A 27,298-nucleotide genomic window follows, 5' to 3' on the forward strand; every position below is an offset into this window, starting at 1 on the left:
AGAAAACATTGTTTATGTCTACATGCACTTACAGGATTCAATCCCTTCTGGTGGGTGAGATGTGATCTCAGAGCAATTAAACCCAAATGAACGAGAGCTGCCTGTCACAGAACTCACATCTACCCCTGAGAGGGCTACAAAATGGCTGGGTCACATGTGACAATAACTTTATCCCCCATTTCCTTATCTGTAAAGACCCAGTTGGTCCTATTTGATGTTTGTCAAAGCAGCCAATAGTATTGCATGCTCAATTTTACAGGACAAGGTCTTCTTGTCAAGGCCAAGGAGATGAAACAGATGAGTCATAAGTGATCTCTGCCCTGAAAAAGTTTATATTAAGTTAAAGGACAAGGCCCAAGGCAAAGACAGAGTGGTACTATGAACAAAGCCCTCTGCTGGGACCTGGAGAAGCAGAGATGATAAAGAACTCTGAGGCTGAGCAAAAAGATGCCCCATTGGTCATCCCAAGCCCTGTTGGGTACATGCTGGGAGAGTAGGATATGCAGGAGTCTCTGGGATCAGTAGGAAGGGAGTAAGTCAGCCTAGGCAGGGTCAAGAGCAGGCGAGTTGGGGTGGGAGGGAGGAAACATTAAGATTTGCTAGAAGAGATACCTAGGGGTACTAATATGTTCAGGCCATCTTAACAAAATATCACATATCAGTGTCTTAAATAGGAGAAATTTATTTTTACATCCCTAGAAACTGGAAGTGCAAAATCAAGATGCCCACACGGTTGTCTATATGCATGAGGGAAGAGAGATCTCTGGTGTCTCTTCCTCTTTGTGTATGGACACCAGTCCTATCGAGTTAGGGTCCCACCTGTATGATGTCATTTAACCTAAATTACCTCTCTAAGATCCCCATCTGCGAGTACCATCACTTTAGGGGCTTTGACATAAGATTGTATTCAATGTGCACTGGGTAAGGAGTCAGCCGTCTTAGGAACAAGGGGAAGGATATTCCAGAAAGAAGGAACTCGGTTTATTAAGGCTTAGAAGGAGAGAGGGTCATTCAGAGAACTGATCCTGAGCATATAAAGCGTGTGATGAAAAGAAATTAGAACAGAGGCTGATTTAATCTCCCCACAGATAAAGAAATTGAAGCCTGGGGGTGGAGGCAAGCAATGACAAATAGATGCTCAAGACCCTCTGTGCCTCTCCCCAAAGCCCTCTTTCTCTGTACTGCATCCCCCTGTTAACCTGTTCACATGCACAACTACCTTGCAAGAAGATTGCAGACAGGACTATGGGAAAGGGCAGTTGTCTCAGGAAAAGCTCTTTTGGTGACATTAGGGATGGCTTCATGGAAGGTATGACTTCTTAAACAGGCCTTGAAAATGGAATTGGGGTGAGAGGAGAGAGGTAGTAGGCCGGGGAGGGGTGAGAGGAGAGGAAGGTTCTTATGCAGAGAAGAGGTAAAGTGTGAGTAATGTCATGTGGGCAGGACCATGCAAGCCACCTTAGGACACAGTGGGGTGGGTTCCTAGGTGCACTCCAGAGGGACAGGCCATCTGTTCTCAAAGCTGCTGCTCACGGTGGAGGAGAAACCACCCACTGCCACTGCTCCTGAGTACTCACCCCAAGGCCGCCTTCTCTGACCCTGGAATTGGTTCATACTGGCTGCAGTCTTCTTCAGAGACCCTGATGTCTTCACAGTCTTCCTCATCAGAGCCATCAAGGCAGTCCCTGTCTCCATTACACACAAGGTGACGTTTCAGGCAGCGACCTAGAGAGGGAGGCAAGGCTGAGGAGGCTGCTGAGACTCCTGCTCCCCTCATGGCCCATGTCCACAGTCACCAAGCTTTTTCCACCTATAAGATGGCCTTCCCATCCCTGCATCCTGTCTGCGCTGCCTCTGCCCTCCTTCCAGCCTCCTTAGCTCCCTCTGCAGTCCCTAGCACAGGCCTGCTCATGTCTTCCAGCCTCCACATTGGAGCCTAACCCCCCCACCACAGTTCTTATAAAATGGCATTCTGGCCATTGCTCCATATCTGCTAGCAGGTCCCCACACCCCTTCTTCCAAATGCCACAGTCTGGTCCCCAGTTATCGCCTGAGCATAGGTTCCCCAAAGCAGCCCATCACCGGTCTCTCTTTCCAAAGTCTTGAAGCTGCAAAAATTCTGGAATGATCTGAATCCCTGTGGTTTTGCATGGCACTTCTCCTAGAAACTCTTATTTTCCAAGTCTCAGCTCAAGTACCATTTTCAATCAGCCAGCCTTGACTCCCCAGTATGGATTTGGGAATCTCTTGCTAGAGAGTCCCACACAGTTGTGTACATATGCTCATTACAGTGGTTATCACATGATATTGTAATTGACCCTTTGTAGGTCTCTCTCCCAAACAGACTAGAGTATCATAAGGTCAGGTACATTAATTTTTATCTTTATATTAGCAGCAGGTGGCACAAGGCCTGGCACACAATATGTGCCCAAAAGATGAATGAATGGATTGTACTTTTTCTAACTATACCAACAAAGGATCCTACAACCTTGAGTCAAAATAACATGGGCTGCTGCTTGGCCTAAAATGCAGATTCCTGGGCCCCATTCCAAACCTTCAGAATAGTGACATCTGAGGGAAGGGACTAGGAGTCTGCATTTTAGCAAGCTCCTGGGGTACATGCTTTGTATGTTTTGTTTGACCGGCACAGCTGTTAGCTCTCTGGAGTGCTACTCACCTGTCTCCTTACACTGGAAATCCTGTCCACACTGTGCTTTTCTTTGACAAGGAGTGGAGCTGGAACAGCTGGCCTGATCCCAGACATCACCACTGCAGATGTTTCCCCCAAACTTGCTAGGCTGCAACAGGCTCCGGTGCCGGTACTAAATCGGATTTTGAAACAGACACAGTTTTGTCAATCAATCAACCAAGATTTACGCAGACAGGTCTCAGCTCAACAAGGAACAACTGTGTCATGATTGAGAGCTGCTTACAGAGCTGTCTTCCCAAGGGACAACTGTGTATAAACAGTGGTGTTCAACCTGAGGTGGCACAGTCACCAGCTGGAATACTGCATAAGGACTCAGAGCACCAATGAAAGACTGGGACAGAGATATTTTGAGGATCTTCCTACTTGTTAGGAAGAACTTCTGATCCCTTCTTCAACCAGTTAATAGTCTTCTTTCCAGGTTATGATGTTCCTGGAACATCATAAAAGCCTTCCGTAACTCAGTTGAATATTCCATAAGTCTGCATGCTTCTCTTTCACTTAGCACTTGTCATGTAAGGTTGTGATGGAGCATCTATAGATTTGTCTATTCCTCCCACCAGTCTGTGAGTTATTTACATATGAGGGAAGAGGAGAGGGCAGGGAAGGATGGACTGTGTCTTATGTAGCTTCATACATTTGCATCTGATGCACTGTCAGGTACAATTTTTCCTTTTCAGCATCTCTTCTGGTCATGACATCCTCTATTTCCTTAGGATACATTTTAGATGGTTCAGATGGGAGTGATCTCTCTTCTCAGTCACAGGGATGCGTGGATTTGAGCCAGGTCCTGCTGACTGGAGCATCCCATCTGTTTAGTTACAAGAACTCCTTTAAGGATTGGCATGACTCACCCAGGCCAATCAGCTTCTTTTTACTAGAGTTACAGAGAATTGTGGTATCAAGTGATTGCCTTGCCTGTTATATCTAAAGATCCCATGCTAGAGATGAAGGACAAAGAGAACTGTGAGGATATCATCTGAGTCCCTGTGTCCTGTCTGCAGATGAATAAATACTCATTGATGGAATTAAAATGCATACCACTCTTGGGATGATAGGGTTTCATGATAAGACTTTCTAACTGTGTGTGGTATCAGGTATTAGTGTAAAAGGAGGAAGTGGAAGCCTATGATATTCAGAGAAATACATTCCTGCTTTGCAGGTCTCATCCCTGCCTTGCAGAAGCACAGAATATAGTTAAGGAGATGAAATGTATAATAATACAAAAAAACACACTGTGTAGAGAGCTTCCAAGCAGAGTGTCTGGTCAAGGAATGTGCAGTCTCGTGTCTTCTGCTGACTCTGATTTTGGCTCAGCTCGAGGTCCTTCCTCCAAGAATGTTAGTATGTTAAGAAAGCAAAAATTTCAGGAGCAGTGAGTTCCTATCTTGAATCTACTTATTTGATTTATAAAGTAACAGTGCCTGGTCTGGGGGCCTTAGTTTCCAAATCTGTAAAATGAATTTATAAATGAAGTTGGCCTAGGAGACCTCATTAATTCATTCTTTCACCTGAATCCTAAAGTAGAAGGAGGATGGGCATGAGAATTCAGTGAACTTGGGTTCTGACCCGATTCAGTTGCCAGTCCAAGTTGCTTATCTTTCCTGGGCTTCCTAGTATGTAAGATGGGTACATGCCATTTACCTTGAAGAGACTGTGTGAAATCTAGGTAAGAGAATGTGAGATGTACCTAGCCCTGTGACTGGCTTATCAGTAAACACAGGTAGTTTCCACATTGCTAACCATATCCATGAAATCTTTGCCAGATGATTTAGCTGAGTGAGTCGTAGAGAAGTGCAACTCATCTCTCCTCTTTTCCTGAATTATCCACTTTCTGTTGCTAATAGCATAACACCACAGATGTTGAAAGTTATAAAGAAATGAGATTTAAGTTTGTCCAAGCTCTGGAGGTACAAGGTCTAGGGATACATCTGGTGAGGGCCATTTTGTTGTCAGACTAAGTGAAGTGACACAGGGAGTTGCATGGTAAGAAACACATAGGTAGTATCTGGCTACTCCTTCTCCTTGTTCTTATAAAGGCAACAGAATTCAATCATGGGGCTCCACACAAATGACCCAATCTAATCCTGATTACCTCCAAGTTCTCCAACTCTAAACACCATAGTTGGATTAAGTTTCCACCTACTTAATACCTCATAATATGAATCAGATCTCAACAGATGAAGAAATTGAGGGGGCCACTAAAACCTTAGCATGCCTACCTGTGCCCACCAAACTTCACTGGCAAAGAGGCAGGGGTAGCAATGAGAGGTAAGAGGTCAAACCCTTTCCTGCCTTTCAGTTAATACCACCAGTAAGAGGTTTGTAGACTGTGTAGGAAGAGACTGTACTTAATGATCAATTCTAGAATATTAAGATATTTCCATTTCTATCCACATTTTTCCCCTCAGTGTACAAATAGAGGGATGGTCAGCATTCATACCTCCAGCCAGTTCTCTTCCTTTCTCATTAAAAAGTTCAGTGGTTATTTTTTTTACCAATGTAGTGATCAACAGGATAGCACTGGTGATGGAAGCCACAATTCATTGAGTGCTTATGATTGGTCAAACATTGCCTTTACTCTTCACAAGTTTATTAAATTAAGTGCATTTATGAACCCCATTTTAAGCTGGATTAGAATTCCAATTTAGTCACCAACTGACAGGCATCACTGGGTAAATTGCTTAATGTCTCTGATCCTCAATTTTCTCATTTGTAAAAAGGGATGAATCATAGAGTTTTGCCAGAATTAGTAATAATACAGTAAACAGAAGGGAGGGAGAGGGGGAGGGAGGAAGGGAGTGAGGGAGTGAGAGAGCGTAGGGATGGAGGGAAAGAAGGAAAGAAGGAAGGAAGGAAGGAAGACAAATCAGGGCCAGGTAATGGTGGAACACACTTTAATCCCAGCTTCTCAGGAGGCAGACATAGGAATATTGCAAGTTCCAGGCTAGCCCAAGCAGAGGTAGTGATTTTTTTCAGATTTTTTTTTCATTAAGCCCCTTACCTAAAATTAAGTCTTTATATATTTATCTCATATATATTTATATATATGAGAAACAAACTAAAAGTAAAAGGGCTAGCAGCATAGCTCAAGTTGTAGAGTGCTTGGGTAACAACCACAAGGCCCTTAGTTCAGTCCATCAATCCTGTACCAGCTATTGGGCCACTCCAGAAGAGACTGAATTAGGTGACAGCTACTGTCACTTATTACTCTGTAGCAGAGTGGAGCGCTCAGCTCTCAGGGTTTTTCGAGTCAGACTGACCACAGTTTAAACCTAGGTTCTGCCCTTCTCTTAATGTGTGGCCTCCACAGAGTGGGGGATGGCGCCTATCCTTTCCAGTTGTCTGTGAAAGTCAAACTAAGCAATGTATTTATTTAAAGCACTAGAGCAATGTCTGGTAATAGAGTATTTGATAAATGGTGACTATTAATACCATTATCATCCTTGCTATAGTTCCTATACTTGGAATGATGCTGTAAGCCTTCAGGTTCACTTCCATCCATTCCCTATTTCCTAAGTTGCTATCAAATAATGAAGATACTGTGTTTGCAGGAAGGTTGGTGCCAATACTCCCTTAGGGATGTCTCCGTGCCACTGCCCATGGTTGGTGTCATTAAGACATAATTTTCTTTTCTAGCTAGTAGATAATGTTTCTTTCCAGAAATGCACATCTTTGTTTGGGTGATTTTGAGACGAAGAAACTCATTAATAAAAAGAAACTAAGGTGGTCTTTTACTTAAATAATTAACAGAATTTAATTACTTCCAGGATTATTTTAAAGATACCTGTGTCTTTTTGAGTCACTAAGAAGGCGATTCCACTCTGATGTAAACTGTAAGGAATTTCCCTGTGCTGTCTGCCATCCAATCTGAAACACATGAGACCCTATTGCTGAACAGGTTGATTAATGGCCACACAGACATCAAGTTCCCCTCTGTAGAACATGTAAATTTGTCCTTATTTGCAGACAGGGTTAAGGTTTTTGAGATGTGATTACTTGGGTTATCTGGGTGGCCATAAATACCATCCTAGAGTTCTTACAAGAGGAAGGTAAAGGGAGATTGCAAGCAGACACAGAGGAGAAGACCCATGGAAGAAGAGGCAATGTGGCCAGGGAGGCAGAGAGGACAGTGATGTGATCACAAATAAAGGGCTGTTGACTGCCACAAGAAGTGAGATGAGGCAAAGCTCAGATTGTCCCCTGGAGCCTCCAGAGGTCTTACCAGCCTTGCTGGCAACTGATTTCAGACTTCTGGCTGCCAGAACTGCAAGAGAATACATTTCCATTTTGTCAAGCCACCAAGTTTATGGCAATTTCTTACAGTTGACTCAGGAAACAAGTACGAGACGTCAGAGCAAAATGGCACTGTTGGGGCCAGATGCTTTAAACAGGATTGGCCTAGGATTCTTTGGCATTTCTCAGAGAATGACAAAGTTCAGGCTTTGGAGTTGAACAAATTTAGGTCCAATTGCATCTCCACTACTTATTAGCTCTGTGACTCTGAACAAGTCATATGTCTAACTGAGAGGTGGGTCGAGAGGGAGGATGACCATCAGCAGATCCTGCAGGAGCTCTGTTGAGAGAATAGCAGGGCTTGAGTCAAGGCCATGGGAATGGGGCTGGAGAGACAGTAATTATAAAAAACAGCTAGTACTTCCCAAACGCTTACTCCATCATGAAAATGCTTTGCCTGCATTACTCAGTTACTGCTCAACAATTCTATACTGCAGGTACCATTATCACTCCCAGTTACAAAGAAGGAAGTGGAGGCCCAGAGAGGATCAAATAAGTAAAATAAGAGGCAACAACAGATCTATACTGCAGAATTTAAGACTCAACACTTGAATTTGGCAGTAATGTCCCTACGCACAGAGTTCAGGCAGTGGTATTTGAAGTGGGGTGGAGAGTGGATGCATCTCATAGGGATTCATCCTGTAAAGACAGCTGTTCTCTGAAGGAATTTGTAAATAATAATACAAAAGAGTAGAAGTTAAATTGCTTTTGTTTATTATAACTATGAACCAGTGATTCTGAACAAAGCTAGAATTGTAATACTCCTCCCTGCTGGAAAAAAGGGCTCCCTTCTCTTCATGTGATAATGGGTTTAGGGACCATTTTGGATCATTCAGAACATTTAGATGGGCAAGATAGACACATTTCTGTTTCTTGGGTTTGTTGAGCTTTCAATCAGGAATGCTGTGGCATTCCCTGGCTTATCTAGGACCACCATGGGTAGCTATGCATTTTGTTCCTCAGTTGCCTGTGGACAGCTTGGCATTTTGTTACTAAGCCATTATAAGTCCCTTTAGGTGACCTTCACTAGAGGGCAATGATTTGGCCAGGACCCAGAAAGGCTGTGGGGGATAAATGTGCCTGTGTCCAGATGACCACTTTTCTGCCTACGAGTCATAGCATACTCATTGTCTGCAGCCTCACCCAACTATGCCTTATGAACAGAATCAGAAAAGGTAGAAACAAGTTTCACCATCCATGTACCCAAGGCTTCTAGCTCTAGGTTCAGTTTTTCCCCAGAGCCTGAGATTTATAGTTCCAGTTGCTTATTTTCATTTGAAGTCCTAACGCACAAATTAAATAGGAAGAATTCCCCAACTGCTCATAAATAGCTTACCTTTTTGTCCTGGCATGGGAAGCAACTGGTCCACTCTGACCAGTTGCTCAGTTGGCAGGTAACTGCTGAAGGGGTTGCAGCTCGACTCACTCTCCTAAAGGAAGGAAAGGCCCCTGAATCAATTTTGAGACAGAAAACTTAATCAAAAGAGAAAAGGATGCACATTTTTCTGCTAGTAAAACATGGATTATAAAAATGAAGAAAGAATATTTATTGTGCCATTTTATGAAGAGGGTGGATTTGGTTCTGGAGGGTGTAAACTATCCCTTTAATGCCATATCAGTTCCAAATAGATGAAATCATTATCACTGACACTGATTAGCACTGAGGAGGGCTAACAATTTATGATGAGCCAAAGTAGCAGAAAGCTCAGTGATTAGAAGTGTGGATTCTGAGGTCAAAGGACTGAGTTTGAATCTTAACCACTTCCTGACTTTAAAAACTTGAGCAAATCACTTAACATCTCTTAGTGATAGCCTTCCCATCTGTAAAACTATGATTAAAAGCGTATTGCCTAATAGAGTTACTGAAAGTATGTCAAAAAGCTTATGAAGTGTTTTCTAAAATGTGACTTTGAGTACTACATGCCGAGATATTACCTGGTCTATATCATGTTAGTCTATAATAATCATGGGAGGTATATATTACTAGTCCAACTTAAAATATAAGAAATCTGAGAGTCCTAAAAGCTTAGTAACCTTGCAGTCATAGCCAGGGATGACAGCTGGTTTAATGGCCAAGCCCACTTCCTGTCCTTATCACGCAGTTGCCTCATTATACAAATCAGCCCTCAGAAGTTAGAGAGCAAGGACCTTGCCCAGGGTAATGGAAGCAGGAGGTGGGAACTGGTCTGTCTCCAAGGCTGCCTTCTCCTACCCCATGCTGCCTCCTCACAAGTTACAAAGCTTGCCCAGGTCACTCAGGTCAGTGTGGACAAGTCCCAAGCTTGGGTCTCCAGGCCCTTGCTTCTTCCCATAGTGCCATTGTGGCTTCAAAGCCAGGTCATCCCACTGCACAAAGGTGGAAGGTAGTCCCTTACCCATCAGAACTGCCACAACCTCTGGGAGCTAGGCAGCCTGGGCTGCAATGGATGGCACAGTTATCTCGTTAGCATAGTAAAGAAAGTGCTTCAAATCTCATGCTGATTATGAGTGGCTATTCATGTGAATGATGACACCTGGTTGAAACCCTAGGTAAAGAGCCATGGGTAGTCAGGAAAATTATGTTTATCTTTAATGCCTTTTGGTCTCAGCACCCGTCTACATCCTAACAAATTACTGAAGACCCCAAAGAGCTTTTGAGTGGGCTAGGTCTATTGATATGCCCAGAATTTAAAATTAAAATGGAGATCAAGCCCTAGTCCCACCAAAAACAGCCAATAAAATGTAGATATATTCATTTAGTGCTAGGCATGGTGGCTTATGCCTTAATCTTACTCAGAAGTAGAGGTCAATCAGAAAGATCTCAGAGAACAGCTTAGGCAAAAAGTTCATGAGACACCCCCTCAACCAATAAAGACCAGGTGTGGTGGCATTCACCTGTCATTCCAGCGATGCTGGAAGTGTAACTAGAAGGATTGTGGTAAAGGCTGACCCAGACATAAATGCGAGACCCTATTGGAGAAATAACTAAAGCAAAAAGTGGGTGGAGGTGTGGCTCAAGTGGTAGAACACCTGTCCAGCAAGTACAAGGCCCTAAGTTCAAATTCCATACCATAAAAAAGTACTTATTTAAAATTATAATAAACCCAGTACACATACCAAAAATAATTCTATTTTAAAATATATTAAATCATTAGTGAGAAGAGTATAATTGCTCTATATTTTTCAGTGTGGTGCATAGTAGAAAACAGCTAGATTTTCTTTTTTTTTGCATTTGTTTTTGGAGGTACTGGGGCTTGAGTTCAGGGCCTTCACCTTGAGCCACTCCACCAGCCCTATTTGTGGGATAGGGTTTTTTGAGATAGGGTCTCATGAACTATTTGCCCAAACTGGCTTTGAACCACAATCCTTTGATCTTTGCCTCCTGAGTGGCTAGGATTACAGGCGTGAACAACCGGCGCCTGACTGAAAGCAGCTGGATTTTCTTTTTTTGTTGTTTTTTTTTTTTTTATTCATATGTGCATACAAGGCTTGGGTCATTTCTCCCCCCTGATCCCACCCCCTCCCTTACCACCCACCCCGCCCCCTCCCTCTACCCCCTACCCCCTCAATACCCAGCAGAAACTATTTTGCCCTTATTTCTAATTTTGTTGTAGAGAGAGTATAAGCAATAATAGGAAGGAACAAGGGTTTTTGCTGGTTGAGATAAGGAGAGCTATACAGGGAGTTGACTCACATTAGTTTCCTGTGCGTGTGTGTTACCTTCTAGGTTAATTCTTTTTGATCTCACCTTTTCTCTAGTTCCTGGTCCCCTTTTCCTATTGGCCTCAAGCAGCTGGATTTTCATTCCTACTTTTCCATTTGAGCTATTGCTATTATGCTGCTGTGGTTAAAGTCTATTTAAAAAAATCTAGCCTAGGCAGTGGTATAGTTGAATAAGAGAGGACTGTTGTAAATAGTCTTTTTGAATAACTGTGGATGTTCTCCTTTGGTATTACACCAAAACTTGACAAATGGCCATTTCTTATGTGTTAGTTGCCACAAAAAATCCAAAAGCAACTCAGTGAACTTTTCTACACTCTTGTAATATTCAAATCCGTTAGTCTCTGCACACTTTGAACGGACCTTGTGTCCATATATGACTTTTTTAAACATCAAACATTGCAATTTTATTTTATTTTATTTTTATTTTATTATTCATATGTGCATACAAGGCTTGGGTCATTTCTCCCCCCTGCCCGCACCCCCTCCCTTACCACCCACTCCGCCCCCTCCCTGTTCCCTCCACCCCTTCAATACCCAGCAGAAACTATTTTGCCCTTATCTCTAATTTTGTTGAAGAGTATAAGCAATAATAGGAAGGAACAAGGGTTTTGCTAGTTGAGATAAGGATAGCTATACAGGGAGTTGACTCACATTAATTTCCTGTGCATGGGTGTTACCTTCTACGTTAATTCTTTTTGATCTCACCTTTTCTCTAGTTCCTGGTCTCCTTTTCCTATTGGCCTCAGTTGCTTTTAAGATATCTGCTTTAGTTTCTCTGCGTTAAGGGCAACAAATGCTAGCTAATTTTTTAGGTGTCTTACCTATCCTCACCCCTCCCTTGTGTGCTCTCGCTTTTATCATGTGCTCAAAGTCCAATCCCATTGTTGTGTTTGCCCTTGATCTAATGTCCACATATGAGGGAGAACATACGATTTTTGGTCTTTTGGGCCAGGCTAACCTCACTCAGAATGATGTTCTCCAATTCCATCCATTTACCAGCGGAAAGCATTGCAATTTTAGAAAATAATAGTTTACAGAAAATGCAATGTCATAACTATTAACACATTCTCTTATACAATATGAAAAATCATACTTGCTAATAAAAACCATGAACTCATCAAATTCATGGTGGTGGGTATGTTTTCATTTTCACATGAAAGCTCAAATTTTGTAATTAGAAACAAATAACATTACTTGTTTTTTGGTTTTGGTTTTGTATTTAATAATAAGCTCTCTGCACTTTTGTGACCAGGTATGTCTCATTCTAAGCCTGAATAAACATAGTTTATAAAATGGTGTTCTACAAAAAGGAAGTAGTCTTATGGATTAACTGTTTGTGTCTTTTCAAAATTCATGAATAGAAACCTAATCCTCAACATGATGGTATTTGGAGGTGGGATCTTGTGGAAGGTGATTAGGTCAGGAGGGTTCCTTGTAAATGGGATTAATGTTCTTATTATCAACAATTCCCAAAGAGCTCCCACACAGCTTCTGCCATGTGAGGACACAGAAAAACCCAGCCATCTGTGAATCGGGAAGTGGGCTCTGACCAGACACTGAGTCTGCCAGTGGTATGATGATGGACTTCCCAGCCTCCTAAACTGTGAAAAATAGGTGTTTGTTGTTTAAGCCACCCAGGCTATGGTAATTTGTGTAGAAGTCTGTGTCTACTTTGATTTATAGCTCCAGCAATTAGTGCATGGGGCATTCTCATGCATTCTTCTTGCTTTCTCATAGAATATTTAAATGGTAGTTACTCAAGGATTGAGGTTTTAAAAATTAACAATCCTCTCTACTTCAAGAAGGACTTCTTAAAATAAAATTTAAGTTTTTCCTTATGAAACCAGTGCCACTGCTTTGAGTTATACCAAGGCCACAATAGGTTATCCACCATTATCCAGCATCAAGGCCAGTATAAAAACAATGAAAAGGAAACTGATATCCAAGTATTAGTACAAAAATTGTTTGCAGGTACCTTGGTTTGTAAGTTCAAAACACATTTCTTCTTAATACTAGGACATTAGTTTCACTTTTCCTTGTGTTTATACTTGCACTGAGGTCTGCAGACCACACTTAGAGAACTCTGATATACAAAATGATGCTAGAATATAACCCTAGCCCTACCATTCTGTCAAAGAAAACTTTAGTGCCCAGCTCACAAACTTCCTCTCTACCTCAACTCCTGTTATCACTCATCACCCCTGTAATAAGCCATGCAACACTCAGCCCTCTCAACTGCCCCTTTTCCTTATCGCTCATTATCTTCTCTTTAATACTTTCATGCTCACATTCTGGACCTTCTGCTCTCTGCAACAGCTCTTTCTCCAAATCTCTAATTCATGAGTCATCTGTGAATAGTTCCGTGAGGCTCCACAGCCTCTTCTTGTTCTATCTTATCTACTCAAGGGCTCCCACTGCACTTTTCCTTGGACCTCATTGGGACCTCCATCCTCTTGATGTCAAGGGTTTCTACCTGTCTCCGACACCTCTCTAATCTTTGTTTTTCTTTATAGATAGTTTTGATTCTAAGAAAGTCACTTTAAAATCTTACCAGGTATGTCCCCTCCATCACACCTGTGAACCCCAATCCTGAGTGAATCAAACTATCCACCTGTGCACCTCACTACCTCTCAGATATATTTCAGTCTTATCATAAACATCAATGTCTTAGGAAAAATCTTCCCGATACTCGGATCAGTTAAACATTACCTTTTATGTGATTTGGTCAGTTTTTGCAATATTCTCAACACTTAATTATCACACTTGCAATATTGGTATAACTTCTGTCTCTTACACCAGATTCTAAGCTCTATGAATGCAGGTACTTCCTGTATACTTGCTACCACCTGTCACAGGTAGACAAATGGGAGATGCCCAGTAAATAGTTATGAAAGGAAAAAAGAAGAAAGGGAGAGAAAAGAAGAAATTGGTGTAAATAAAAACAATTTCTGGGAAATAGGCAGTGACATTTTGAGAGGTTTGTTTGCACCTGATTCCTAGTTAGAATCTAATTAAATAACTTTGGCATCTAAAATTCCAAATGGCTCAAGGTTTAGTTCATACATCATTTTTCTGACAGCAGTATAACAATAAAAGAATGGAGTGTAGAAACATGGAAAAATAGAAGGAGTCTGAAGAGAAGGAGCAGGGTGAAGGTTTGGAGGCAGCAAGGGCTCCAGCATTTCTTCTGCATCTCACTATAGAATTACCGAGATAATGTCATTGTAAGCCAAAAGACTGCATTATGAAGTCAAAATGGAAGGAAACAGCATTAGTGGATGGAAGTACAAGCCTAGACAGAGAAGTGCTGTGTTGTTGTACTTTTAAAAGCCTTGTGACATGATGTCTAGACAGAGACCCACACAGTAATGCTATCACTGAGGCCAGAGTACAGAAGGTACACAGGACTACTCATTAAATCATCACAGGGCTCCAGTCTGCAGCCAGTACCAATATGACTAATGTTTTCTCTTATTCCACTGAATTATTTAATTTAGTTCATTTTTGATGATTATAAGTGGAATGCATTCTCATTAAAGAAAACATAACAATGATTATAAAGGAAAACATTACCTCAAATCCACTATTAATATTTTTGTTGTATTTTCTCCCATTCTATTTTCATAACGTAGTTGAAATCATACTGAGTATAACATTTTACCTCTTGATTTTTCCACTTACTAGTAGAGCAGAAATATAAACCATGATGGCTACCCATTGTTCCACTCCCCTAATACTAAACAGATTATTGAGCCCCCAGCTTTTCTGTACTCTAAGTTACTTTCTGAAGATACATTCTGTATAATGCGATGGATGACTTTCAAGCTTATGACATATTGTCCAATGACTTTCCAAAGGAATTGTGTCAACTTTTCAATTACTTAATGCTGTGGTTTGGTACAATTCACACACCCCAAAGCTCCATGTGCTGGAGGCTTTGTCTCTAGGGTTGCGGTGTTGAGGTGGTAAGATGTTTAAAAGGTAAGTCTTAGGAGAAGGTAATTTCATCACAGGGGCACCACTCTCACAGTGGAATTAGTCCTGGTCTTTCTAAGTGGTTTGAGCCTGGTAGAAGTGATATAGTTCCTGCAAGAATGGGTTAGAGGTACAGTGAGCCTAGCCCCTCTCCAACCTCTTGCTTCCTGTCTCACTATGTGTTTCTTCCCACACTTGCTCCCATCATGATGCCATCTGCCTTGTTGTGATATAAACAAAAGGCCCTCACCAAAGCCAAGAAGATACTGGCACCATACTCTTGCACCTCCAGAAATGTGAATCAAGCAAACCTCTTTACTTTCTAAAGCACCTAGCCTTGGGTTATTTGGTTATAACATAAAATGGGCTAATACACTTAAGGAACCATTAATAAATCTGTGGCCTAGAAAATCTTGACAAATATTTTTAAAGCAGCTCTCAACTAACAAGAATCTACCCAATTAATAAGACATTTAATACAGAGTACTAGGAATCAGAAACATTTCGTTCTACTCTTTAGTTTTTCTTCTGCATTTCTGTGCTACCATGAGCAAGTGATTTTATCTAACTTTCATGGTTTTTTTATCTGCAGAAAAAGCAGGAGTCAAAAATTTGTTGCATACTTTCTCCAAGTATATTCTGTAGAGTACTGGTTCTTGAAATATACATCCAGATATGAGTGGGAGAGAAGAAAGTTCCACAGAAAAATTCATTTGGGTTGACTGTGTACAATGTACCATTCTTGGAGATTTAAAATGTCTAAAAATGTACTGTAGGGTCTTAGAAGTTCTGCACTTTCCTTTGCTTAACCTAGCATTTCCACAATATCTTTTAGCCCAGATCATTTCTTTTCATGCACCATCTGTAAGACTACAAACACAGTTGAAGAAATACTAATATAACAGAAAGAGCTTTAGAGTCTACCAAATATACATTCAAATTTAGTTTCTGGACTTTTCATTTTTTTGGGAGACTTTATTGCTGCTACAATTTCATGTCATGTTATAGATCTATTTAGATAGTTAATATCCTCTTGGTTCAATTTTGGATGGTCATAAGCATCTAGAAATTTGTCCATTTCTTCAAGATTTTCAAATTTATTGGAATATAGTTTCCCAAAGTAGTCTCTGATGATTCCCTGGATTTCCATGGTGTTTGTTGTTATCTCCCCTTTTGCATTTCTGATTTTACTGATTTAGGTTTTTTTCTTCCCTCATTTTACTCAGATTTGCCGGGGTATGTCAATCTTGTTTATTTTTTCAAAGAACCAGCTTTTTGTTTCGTTGATTCTCTGTATGTTTTTTTTCTCTATTTCATTAATTTTGGCCCTTATTTTTATTATTTCTCTACTTCTGCTTGTTTTGGGTTTTGCTTGTTCTTGTTTGTCTAGGAATTTGAGATGTAGCATTAGGTTATTAGTTTGAGATCTTTCTGTCCTTTTAATATAAGCACTCATGGCTATAAACTTTCCACTTAGGACTGCCTTTATTTTGTCCCATAGATTCTGGTAGTTTGTGTTTTCATTTTCAAAAAAGAAAAGTGCAGAACCTGATGGATCCTCTGCTGAATTCTATCAGAACTTTAAAGAAGAACTAATACCAACTTTCCTTAAACTTTTCCATCAAATAGAAAGGGAAGGAACACTGCCTAACTCATTCTATGAAGCCAATATTACACTTACCCCAAAACCAGACAAAGACACCTCCAAAAAGGAGAACTATAGGCCAATCTCCTTATTGAATATCGATGCAAAATTCCTCAATAAAATAATGGCAAAATGAATCCAACAACATATCAGAAAGATCATTCACCAAGTTGGCTTCATCCCAGGGATGCTGGGGTGGTTCAACATACACAAATCTATAAGTGTAATACAGCACATTAATAGAAGCAAAGACAAAAACCACTTGATCATCTCAATAGATGAAGAAAAAGCCTTTGATAAGATTCAACACCACTTCATGATAAAAGTGCTAAGAAAACTAAGAATAGAAGGAATGTACCTCAACATTATAAAGGCTATACATGATAAACCTGTAGGTAACATCATACTTAATGGAGAAAAACTGAATCCATTTCCTCTAAAATCGGGTACGAGACAAGGGTGCCCACTCTCCCCACTCCTATTCAACATAGTCCCAGAATTCCTAGCCAGGGCAAAAAGGCAATAAATAAATAAATAAATAAATAAATAAATAAATGGAATACAAATAGTAAAGAAACTGTCAAAATATCCCTACTTGCCGACGACATGATCCAATACCTCAAAGACCCAAAAAACTATACCCAAAAACTCCTAGACACCATAAACAGCTTCAACAAGGTGGCAGCATACAAAATCAAATTACAAAAATCATTAGCTTTTCTATACACCAACAATGAACAAATTGAGAAAGAATATATGGGAACAATTCCACTTACAATGGCCTCAAAAAAAATCAAATACCTAGGAGTAAACTTAACAAAGGATGTGACTGACCTCTATGAGGAGAATTACAAACCTCTGAAGAAAGAGATTGAGGAAGACTACAGAAGGTGGAAAGATTTTCCATGCTCATGGATTGGTAGAATCAACATAGTAAAAATGGCTATACTACCAAAAGCAATTTACATGCTCAATGCAATTCCTAACAAAATCCCAATGACTTTCATCACAGAGATTGAAAAATCTACCCTAAAGTTCATTTGGAAACACAAGAGACTATGACTAGCCAAGGCAATACTCAGCAAAAAGAGCAATGCTGGAGGTATCACAATACCCAACTTCAAACTATATTGCACAGCAACAGCAATAAAAACAGCATGGTACTGGCACAAAAACAGACATGAAGACCAGTGGAACAGAGTAGAGGACCCAGATATGAATCCACACAGCTCTGCCCACCTTATTTTTGACAAAGTCTCCAAAAACATATGATGGAAAATAGACAGCCGCTTCAACAAATGTTGCTGGGAAAAGTGGTCATCTGCCTGCAGAAAACTGAAACTAGATCCATGTTTATTACCCTGTACTAGTATCAACTCAAAATGGATCAAGGACCTTAATATCGGACCCAAAACTCTGAAGCTAGTACAGAAAAGAGACGAGAATATTCTGGAAGTAATAGGTATAGGCAAGGACTTCCTCAATAGAACCCCAGCAGTTCAGCAACTAAGAAAAAGGATGGACAAATGGGACTCATGAAATTAAAAAGCTTCTGCACAACTAAAGAAATGGTCTCTAAACTGAAGAGATTACCCATAGAGTGGGAGAAAATATTTGCTAACTATACACCAGACAAAGGACTGATAACTAGAATATACAGGAAGCTCAAAAAACTAAATTCCCTCAAAATCAATGAACCAATAAAGAAATGGGCAACTGACCTAAACAGATCTTTTTCAAAATAAAAAATTCAAATGGCCAAAAAACACATGAAAAACCACTCATCACCTCTGGCCATAAAGGAAATGCAAATCAAAACCACACTAAGATTCCACCTCACCACTGTTAGAATATCTTTCACCAAGAACACCACCACCAACAAATGTTGGTGAGGATGTGGGGAAAAAGGAAACCTCATACACTGCTGGTGGGAATGCAAACTAGTACAACCACTCTGGAAAACTATATGGAGGCTTCTTAAAAAATCTAAACATAGATCTGCCATATGATCCAGTAATCCCACTCCTAGGGATATATCCAAAGGAATGCGACACAAGTTACTACAGAGGAACCTGCACACCCATGTTTATTGCAGCGCTATTCACAATAGCCAAGTTATGGAAACAGCTGAGAAGCCCCACCAATGACGAATGGATTAAGAAAATGTGGTATTTATACACAATGGAATTTTATGCAGCCATGAAGAAGAATGAAATCTTATCATTTCCAAGTAAGTGGATGGAACTGGAGAACATCATCTTAAGTGAAGTTAGCCACTCTCAGAAAGCCAAGAATCATATGTTCTCCCTCATATGTGGACTTTAGATCTAAAACACATGCAGTAATATTACTGGACATGGGTCACATGCTAAGGGGAGAACACATACAGGAGGAATAGGAAAAGGTAGGAAACCCAAAACTTGAAAGTGTTTGATGTCTTCACTGCAGAGGAGCTAATACGGTAACCTTAAAATGACAGAGATCACTACAAGAAGGTGACCAGAAAGTAGTGAAGAGGTATGGTAAAGATGAATCAATTTGGGTTGTAATACACATGTTCGTGGAAGCAATGCCAGGAATCTCCCTGTATAGCTATCCTTATGTCAAACTAGCAAAAATGTTATGTCTTTCTTGTTATTGCTTATGTCTTATCTTCAACAAAATTGGAGAAGAGGACAGAACAGGTTCTGCCTGAAAGCGAGGGGGGTGGGGGGGAAGAGGGAGGGGATGGGGAGCAGGGAGGAAAAAGGGCCCAAACAATGTATGCACATATGAATAAATGAATAAGAAAAGCACTGAATCATATTTATTTTTTAAAAATGTAACTTCTGCCACTCAATTTTCTCATAGTTGAAAACCAGAAATAATGACTTGCGAGACTCTTGAATATGGAGTGAGATCATGTTCATAGAGCCTGAGCAGAAGCCTAGCACACATGGTAGTTCCTTCTCCTCTTCTTCTTGACCCCATACATGCTGATCAAACCTCTCCATCTGCATCAAAAATGTTCTGTCTATAACTGTGGGCTAGTGAGACACTTCTCACTTACTTTCAAATTAGATTGACATATTAAGCAAAAGACTTAAAACCTAGAATTGAATATGGAATCTGAAAGTCAAATGCTTCACCCCAGAATGCAGCCAACTCAGCAATTTAGGAAATAATTAATTACCTACAGATCCTAGGCTAGAAAGTCAGAAAGCCTGGCTCTCATTATTCCCAGGAGGATATCCTAATAAATAGGCTCAGCTTATAGTCAAAGCTGATTGTCACTAACTGTATCAACTTGAGCCAGTCCCATTCAGCTACATCATAAAATGGAGGTATTTTAAATTTGACTTTAAATTTGTTCAGTCTTCAGCCACTTCTATGTTTCTAGGTATCTGCTTTAGTTTAGCCCAGGCTAGCCTCGAACTCGTGATCCTCCTGCCTCATCCTCTTCGCCTCGTTGATTACCGGCGTGCGCCACCACGACCGGCCACTTCTATGTTTCTAAACCTAGTGGACAATTTCCTGGCTCTGTTTTATTTGTCCTCTATTGGTCACTATTTTCTTCAAGCTATCTTTCCTCTTTTATACCTCAACACTATACTTCTTTGCTCTTTCTATGTCTGTGACCAGTTCTTTTTGACTTCTTTAAACACTGAAATTCTTCAGGGTGAAGTCATGCCTCTCTTCTTTTCTCCCTCTCATCTGCTAACTTTACCTAGTGAAGAAAGATTCATCTCATTGGCTTCTGTGTTAATACCGCCTAGATTTAGATCTTCGCCCTGAACCACTCCTCTGTAATCCTGCTTTGTATACCCAACTGCCCCATTTTATATCTAGTTGCCTCTCAAGCATGGGAAACTTAATGACTCAAAGTTTAAGCTACTAATTTTCTCCTTCATCCAACTCTTCTCTCAGTTTTGCCAACATTATTAATGTGACCACCATAACTTGCAGGTGCTCCTAACAGTGGTTTCTCATTTATTCCTGTTCTTCACTCTTTTATTCCATCCTTTGGAAATTTCTGTCAATTTTGCTATCAGCATGTATCTCAGATTTCTTCCTTTCTGCCTATCTCTATAGCTACCATGCTGATTGAAGACGCTATTATCTCACATCAGATTATATGACTTCTCTTGGGCCAAGATCTTCCATTTCATTTTTCTCCAATCCATTCTCTATAGAGCAAACAGAATGACTTTTTAAATGAGAAATCAGATAATACCTCTCCTTTATAAGTCCATCTAGAGATTTTTGGGGTTTTCTTTTTTGCTCCACATAGACTAAAACCCAAATTCCCTACCATGGTGTTCAAGGCCCTCTGTGATGTAGCCTCTGCCTATCTTCTTGAGATCCTGTCATGGCATAATTCCTTGCTTTCATTCTACCCCATCTTTGATTCTACTGCTTGAAGAACTACTACCCACAACAGGGCATAGCACAGACTGACTGCTCTACTTTCCCCTCCCTTTGTGTGATTTCTCCCTAATGTCCTTCACCTCTCCACAGAGAACACTACACGTGGGTAAGCGTATGAGTGCATGCACACACACACACACACACACACATACATACAACTACTTTTCTTTAGATTTTTCTGCTATTCTCTATCAGAGTCCTGTTTGATTCTTTCATAGTATTTATCACAATGGTTAATGAAATTTTTTGTTTACTTGTTTACTCACTGACCCATCACCACACTGTAAATTACATGAGGAAGGGGATATTATTTGTTTAGGTCACTACCTAGTAACTAGAAAACCTAGAATAATTTATTTATTAGATGAACAAACGAATGGTGCAAAAAACTACCTTCTCTAAGCCAAACAGAATTCCATACACGCTTTTAGTTCTAAGCATGTGCCAGGCCATTCTGCGGTACCTGCATAATATTATTTCCTCCACACAGATGCTAGTCACACTCCACTCATCTGGCCAAACCTTCAGTTCATTTCCTCCAATAGCTTTTCTTGACCTTCCTGCTCTTGACTATGCTAGCACATGGTGCCACAAACATAGAGCTTCTCACACTTTATTCTTGTCCCCAGGTGAATCGTCCCGGAAGAATGCATTACTCTCCATTGTACCTGACATGCAGTGGGAGCTCAATAACAAAATTTTTATATGAATATATTAGTTCACAATATTGCTATGGGGTAGGAACTATTACACTCATTCTATAGATGAGTAAAAAGATTCATGGGAAATTAAATGACTTACTAAAGGTTATTTGGGTAGTAAGTAACAAAGCCAGGGTTTAAGTAAAGGCATTGAACTGCAAAGTCTTTGCATTTTTTAGCATTCCATTATGTATTTATGAAGAATTTCTACCAAAAGAGAAATAGAATAACAAAAAATAACTTTCTAAAGTCTTACCATCTACTAGGTTCTGTACTAAGTACTGATATGAACTTTCTTAACTCCTGATAAGAACTCTGAGAAATGTGTAATCACTGTTTTGTAGATGAAAGACTTAAGTCTGGCAGAAATTAAGTAAATTGTCCAAGCTGTGCAACCACTGAGTGGTGATGTTAAGACTTAAACCCCAGTTGATCACACTCCAGAGCTCATACTCAATGCCACTAGGTGCATTGCTAAGGACCAGTTACCCTGAACAGAAGTCTTCATGTACCATGATCCATTTGTAAGTCATAGCTAGTATTCCACTGATTTATGTTGATTTAAAAAAAGTCATGCCGCCTGAATGCATCAATTTCTACTCACCTGGACAACTACTGAAAACATTTGTATGGTCTTATCCTAGGATACTTTGGCAAACATATACTAATACCCCTAAAATCAATCAAATAAAATGGAGGAATATAATTGAAACTTCTTTAAGGGTCCCAGGCCAATATGAACTATTAAAAAATAAGGAAAAAAGCATTAGGTGCTTATAGAGCATTTACATTATTTCCTCTGTGTTTGAGGTCCTCATTTACATATCTGCATCTCCATTAATGGATTCTGTTTCCATCAGTACTGGGTAGAAAATGTTTGAGCATCTTAACTTCAAATAAAATATGTGTCTTACTTGTCAAAACAGTTTTTTTTTTTTTTGAGGAATTGATTTGTTTTGTTTTCTGGTGAATGGGCCTAGTGGAGGGATAGCTAGTAATACTACTCTGGGAGCTAGAAAGCCTGACTGTGTCACTAGTAGCTGTGTGACTGACACAGAACATAGAAAATTGCTGTTCTTCTCTGGTCTTTAACTGGGAGACTCATAAAAACAACAATCTTAGCAGTATGTGATGATGATGAAATTGGCCAACATTCATAAAATGCTAGCCAAGTGGTCTTTTATTGAGAGCTTCCTTTCTCTCTCTGGGGTTCAGTTTCTTTCTCTAGAACATGAGTGGATTAAAACAGATGTTGAGCCCTGCCGAATTCTAAAGACCTGTGAAACAGAAATAATCAAAACAGTAAACAAGAGCTTTAAAAGAGTCAAAATCAAGTTTTAATTAGTTATGAATGATTATGAACCTGAGGAGGAGGGAGGCAAGTGGAATACATAAAAAATTCCAACTGAAAGTATTAAAGGTGAAGATTACAATAAGAGAAAAGGCAATTTCAATGGATAGGCTTAACAGTAGATTAAACATTGAAGAAGAAAAGATCAATAAGTTTGAAGATACAGTGATAGAAACTAACCCAAGTGAAACACAGAGATAAAAAAGATTGCCAAAAACAATGAAGAAAAACACAAGCCTTAGTGATTCATGGGACCATATCAAGTTACATCTCCACAATTGGGGTGTTTGAAGGAAAGGTGAGAGAGAATTGGGCAGAAGACATATTTGAATTATGATGGGAAATAAATGAAATTCTTTGAAACAAATTTAATGAAAACCATAACTATATGGAACTAAGATACAATATGGTAAAACCACTAAAAATCAATGATAAGGAGCCAATCTTAAAAGAAGCTAAAGAATACATAAAAAACAAAACAGATTTCTTCTCTGAGTTTATGCAATCCAGAAGAGTAAGTACTGTGGAGAGGGGACAGTAAGAAATAAATCACTTAGCATTTTATATTAAGCAAGAATATCTATCAAAATAAGGACAGTTTCAGAACAACTGTAACAAAAGCACTCATTGACAGAAGACCTGCACTAATAATAAATGTCAGAGTTATGACAGCAGAAGAAAAATATCAGAAGTGGTATAATGTTATTTGAAGGCAGGCTGTGATAAGTCAATAATCTGCATTGTTCTAATCTTAAGTAAAATACTTAGTATATCAATTTAAAATTAGAAAACTTCTAAACCTAAAAGTTGACCACCAAAAGAGAGAAGATAGAAACAAAATATGGAAAACAGAAAGCAAGTAGGATAATGGTAGATTCAAAGCCAAGTCTTTCAATAATTACACTCAATGTAAATGGTTCAATTTCTATGATTAAAGGACAGAGACTTTTAGACTAGATAAATAAAGCCAGAGTTATCTTTGGCTACCTACATGAATCATGTTTTAAAATATGGACATATACATTAAAATAAAATATTAGATATACATAAATAATGAGAAATAAGGAATGACAATATTACTAATAGACAATAAATACAAGGACAGTTGCCAGAGATAAGGAAATCCTTCATAATGAAAAATGAGGAAGTACAGAGTTTTAAAATGCATGAGGCACAAACTGATAGAACTGCAGGAAAAATAGACAAACCCATTCCACAATGAAAATTTCATATAACCACATCCCTCCCCAAGTAACTGATAACACAAGGAGACTGAAAATTTAGTAGCACCAGTCTGACTTAATTGACTTAATAGTATACACTTGAACAACAGAAGAATACATATTTTGGGGGCAGGGAGTGGTACTGGGGTTTGAACTCAGGGTATTGCACTTGCTGGGTAGGTGCTCTATCACTTGAGCTATGCCCCCAATCCTTTTTTGCTTTAGTTATTTTTCAGAGAGTGTCTCACCATTTTGTTAGGGACTTGCCTTGGACCACAGTCTTCCTATATATGCCTCCTAGTATCTGAGACTACAGACATGTGCCACCCTATCTAGTTTATTTGTTGAGATGCGGGTCTTACAAACTTTTTGCTTGGGCTGGCCTTGAACCACTATCCTCCTGATTTCTACTTCCTGAGTTGCTGGGATTATAAGCACAAGCCACTTCCTCAACAATAGCACATTTTTTTGTATGCACATGGAATAGTCAGTCCAACTACATTCACAAAAAGTTAAAAGAATTGAAAATTTAAAATCTTCCAAGCAACCCAAATCAAAAGGTGTTAGTTGTATAAAATATGTAATAGAGATCCATTGATTTTGCAACTAATGATTATAGCCTCTTTCCATCACCATGGCTTTAAAATGTTTTTCTCAAACGACCCCATATTTCTATTAAGACATTGTAATAAGCAAATGTTAAACACGAGTCTATAAAAATGGGTGTGCACCATTAAAAATGTAACTATATATAGATCTGTTTTCCATGTTAGGGTTCATGTGAAATTTTATTTTGGAGGACGAAGAGTGCTATTGTTAAAAACAAAAGAAAGAAAGAAAGAAAAGTTCGCAATCCATAATTGATCCGGAAGACCCATGCCAATTGGCACATTATAAATGTCTTCTGTCTGATTATTGTCAACTGTCCAAGAGAACGGAAATAACAACAAATAGCACTAACAATCGCAACATAACAGCATTCCCTGAATGCTTACTGACATTAGGCATTGTTCTAAGTACTTTTCCTGCATTTAATTCACGCTCTTACTTCTCTCCTATTTTACAAGTGAGGAAAGCGGAGCTCAGAAAAGTTAAACAACTTGGCTCAGATCACACAGCTAGTAAACGCCAATGCCAGAATGAACCTAGTAGACTCTTTTCAAAGCCAATGTCAGACATGCTGGCATTTGACATAAAAACTGCATGGTTTCTTTTTTCAGCACTTTGTAAAGTATTTAATTGGTTCTCTTCTGCCTTGACTTGAAATTTGCTTCTTCACTGGTCTGTCTTGTTTGATAAATTCATCAAACATGAAAATTCTTTGTTCATTTTCAGAAAGGATTACAATGATAAGCTTTTATAATTAAGACTATCTCAGCAGAGATTTCTTTTACCACAGCTCTGTTGCCTTTATCTTCTAATTATTAGAGATGAATTTTCTGATTTTTAATAATTGTATTTGCTTTAAATACAAGTTAAAAAAGAACTAGAAAAATGCTTTCCCCCTCTTCTGAATGGTTACCTAAAGGAAATCTTTCTTGCTGTAACATTTAAAAGAAATAATGATTTAAAATTGAATCAACTAATAAGAATTTGAATAAAATAACTGTTTAAAACCTTCAAGGTTTGAGAGACTGAGACTGCTTAAAATCTATCCCAAAGGTGAAATAAGGGTCTGTTTAAGCAAAACACATTATTGGATGTTAAGATGTAAACAAAACAGAGCCAGGTTGGAAGTCTCAAGGAAACTGGATAGGTAAAAGGCAATGTACATATGAAAAGATCACCTTTATTACCTCAAATCAAGAGGTAAACTCAGATTTAGAATGGCATGACTGAGCATCTCTACAGTCTCCTGTCTTTACCAAAATAATTTTGCATTCATTATGTAATTTTATTCTCCCTAGCCACTATGAGATAGGTATTCTTATGATTCTGTTCTATCCATAATAAACTAGAAGTTAACTGTTTAATATCACTCAAAAGAACTACCATTTATTAAGTGCCTGCTGTATACTGACTACATTTGAAATCCCGGATCGTAATTCTGCATTAACTTTTATAAAGAGGCATTGTGAGTCTCATTTTATAGCTAGGAAAACAGGACCAAACAGATGAAGTGATTTATTCCAGATTATCATACTTCTAAGCATTAGAGCTCTGACTCACACATGGGCAACTCCTGGTACCTGGCCTTTTCCCTGTCCCATCCTTTTCACTGGATTCTTAAAACACCTGAAAAGAAGTTCTATTCCATCCTAACACAGCCTGTTACAATCATAAAGTGTTTTAGTTTCCATTAGATGATTCCCATCTCGCAGAGACATAGGGCCCACTTACTGGTTCACCTTCTCTTGTGCAGTTACCTCAGGCCACCACGTCACCAAAAACAAGCTGAAGAAAGCAACAGCAAACATCTCATCCAGAAGCCCCTCCCTTACATAAAACTTGAAGGAATAAAACTATCTATTTAGGGGATTGCAGCAAAAAATGTCTAAAAGCTGGGACCTGTAACATCTATCGAATGTTTAAGACTAACAGAACTCACTCAATTCCCATTCAGAGGTGATTAACTAGTAACCAAGGCATTGATTGGCCAAACACCTTCTAAATGGCCCAAACACCAAAGGCCACTGTCCTTTAGACCTTTTGGAAAACAATCTCCATGTGGTTAAGGAAAACTGAGATTTGACAAACATTAGCTTACTAAAGAGATTTTATTTGTAGAGAGAGGCAAAAACCAACTCGAGATGCAGTTGCAGAATTCTGGGTTTTTTTGCATGGCTCTTCAAACTTGTGAAGTCAGATCAATCTGTTTGGCAAGATCAAAACAAGGTTAATACTGGTGTATTGGCTCAGACACAAGCAACCAGGAAAATGTAGGCAGTGCTGCCAGTTACATGGAGGTTCTTCTATATATTGGCAAACATAACATCTGGAGCCTGAGAACTACATGAATTCACTGGACTCTTCACTTACCATACCCGCAGTGGGTATCATTAAGATACAGCCTATTTATGTCATAAGAGGGCCAGATGTCTTAAATATACACCTCCAGAAGCACTCTCTAGAATTAGAATGTTAATATGGCCACAAATCTGCACTGATAATGTCATAACTTGTTATACTTCTAGACATAAATTAAGTTGAGATAGACAGATTGATAGATAGGTAGATATAGAGACAGAAAAAGAAAAACATAGCATATAACAAGCATTTCATATGTCTTACTTTATTTAGTCCTCATAACAAGTCTATGACATGAAAATTATGAATTCCATTTTGCAGTTG

The 27,298-nt window shown here is 39.3% G+C and overlaps 1 protein-coding gene across 1 annotated transcript in view; it reads right to left on the minus strand.

The window, feature by feature from the left end:
* The window catches only part of C8a (complement C8 alpha chain), a 63,399-nt gene extending 36,852 nt beyond the window's left edge, over positions 1 to 26,547 (minus strand). The window contains exons 1-4 of the mRNA XM_074080008.1: positions 26,348 to 26,547; positions 8,340 to 8,433; positions 2,678 to 2,822; positions 1,578 to 1,725 (exon numbers count right to left, since the gene is read on the minus strand). Coding sequence (XP_073936109.1) covers positions 1,578 to 1,725; positions 2,678 to 2,822; positions 8,340 to 8,433; positions 26,348 to 26,424 — 464 coding nt within the window. The 5' untranslated portion in view covers positions 26,425 to 26,547. The remainder of the gene's footprint in view (positions 1 to 1,577; positions 1,726 to 2,677; positions 2,823 to 8,339; positions 8,434 to 26,347) is intronic.
* Between the last annotated feature and the right edge of the window lie 751 nt (positions 26,548 to 27,298).

The sequence above is a fragment of the Castor canadensis genome, chromosome 7, assembly GCF_047511655.1.
Source record: "Castor canadensis chromosome 7, mCasCan1.hap1v2, whole genome shotgun sequence".
In the NCBI taxonomy this organism is placed as follows: domain Eukaryota; kingdom Metazoa; phylum Chordata; class Mammalia; order Rodentia; family Castoridae; genus Castor; species Castor canadensis.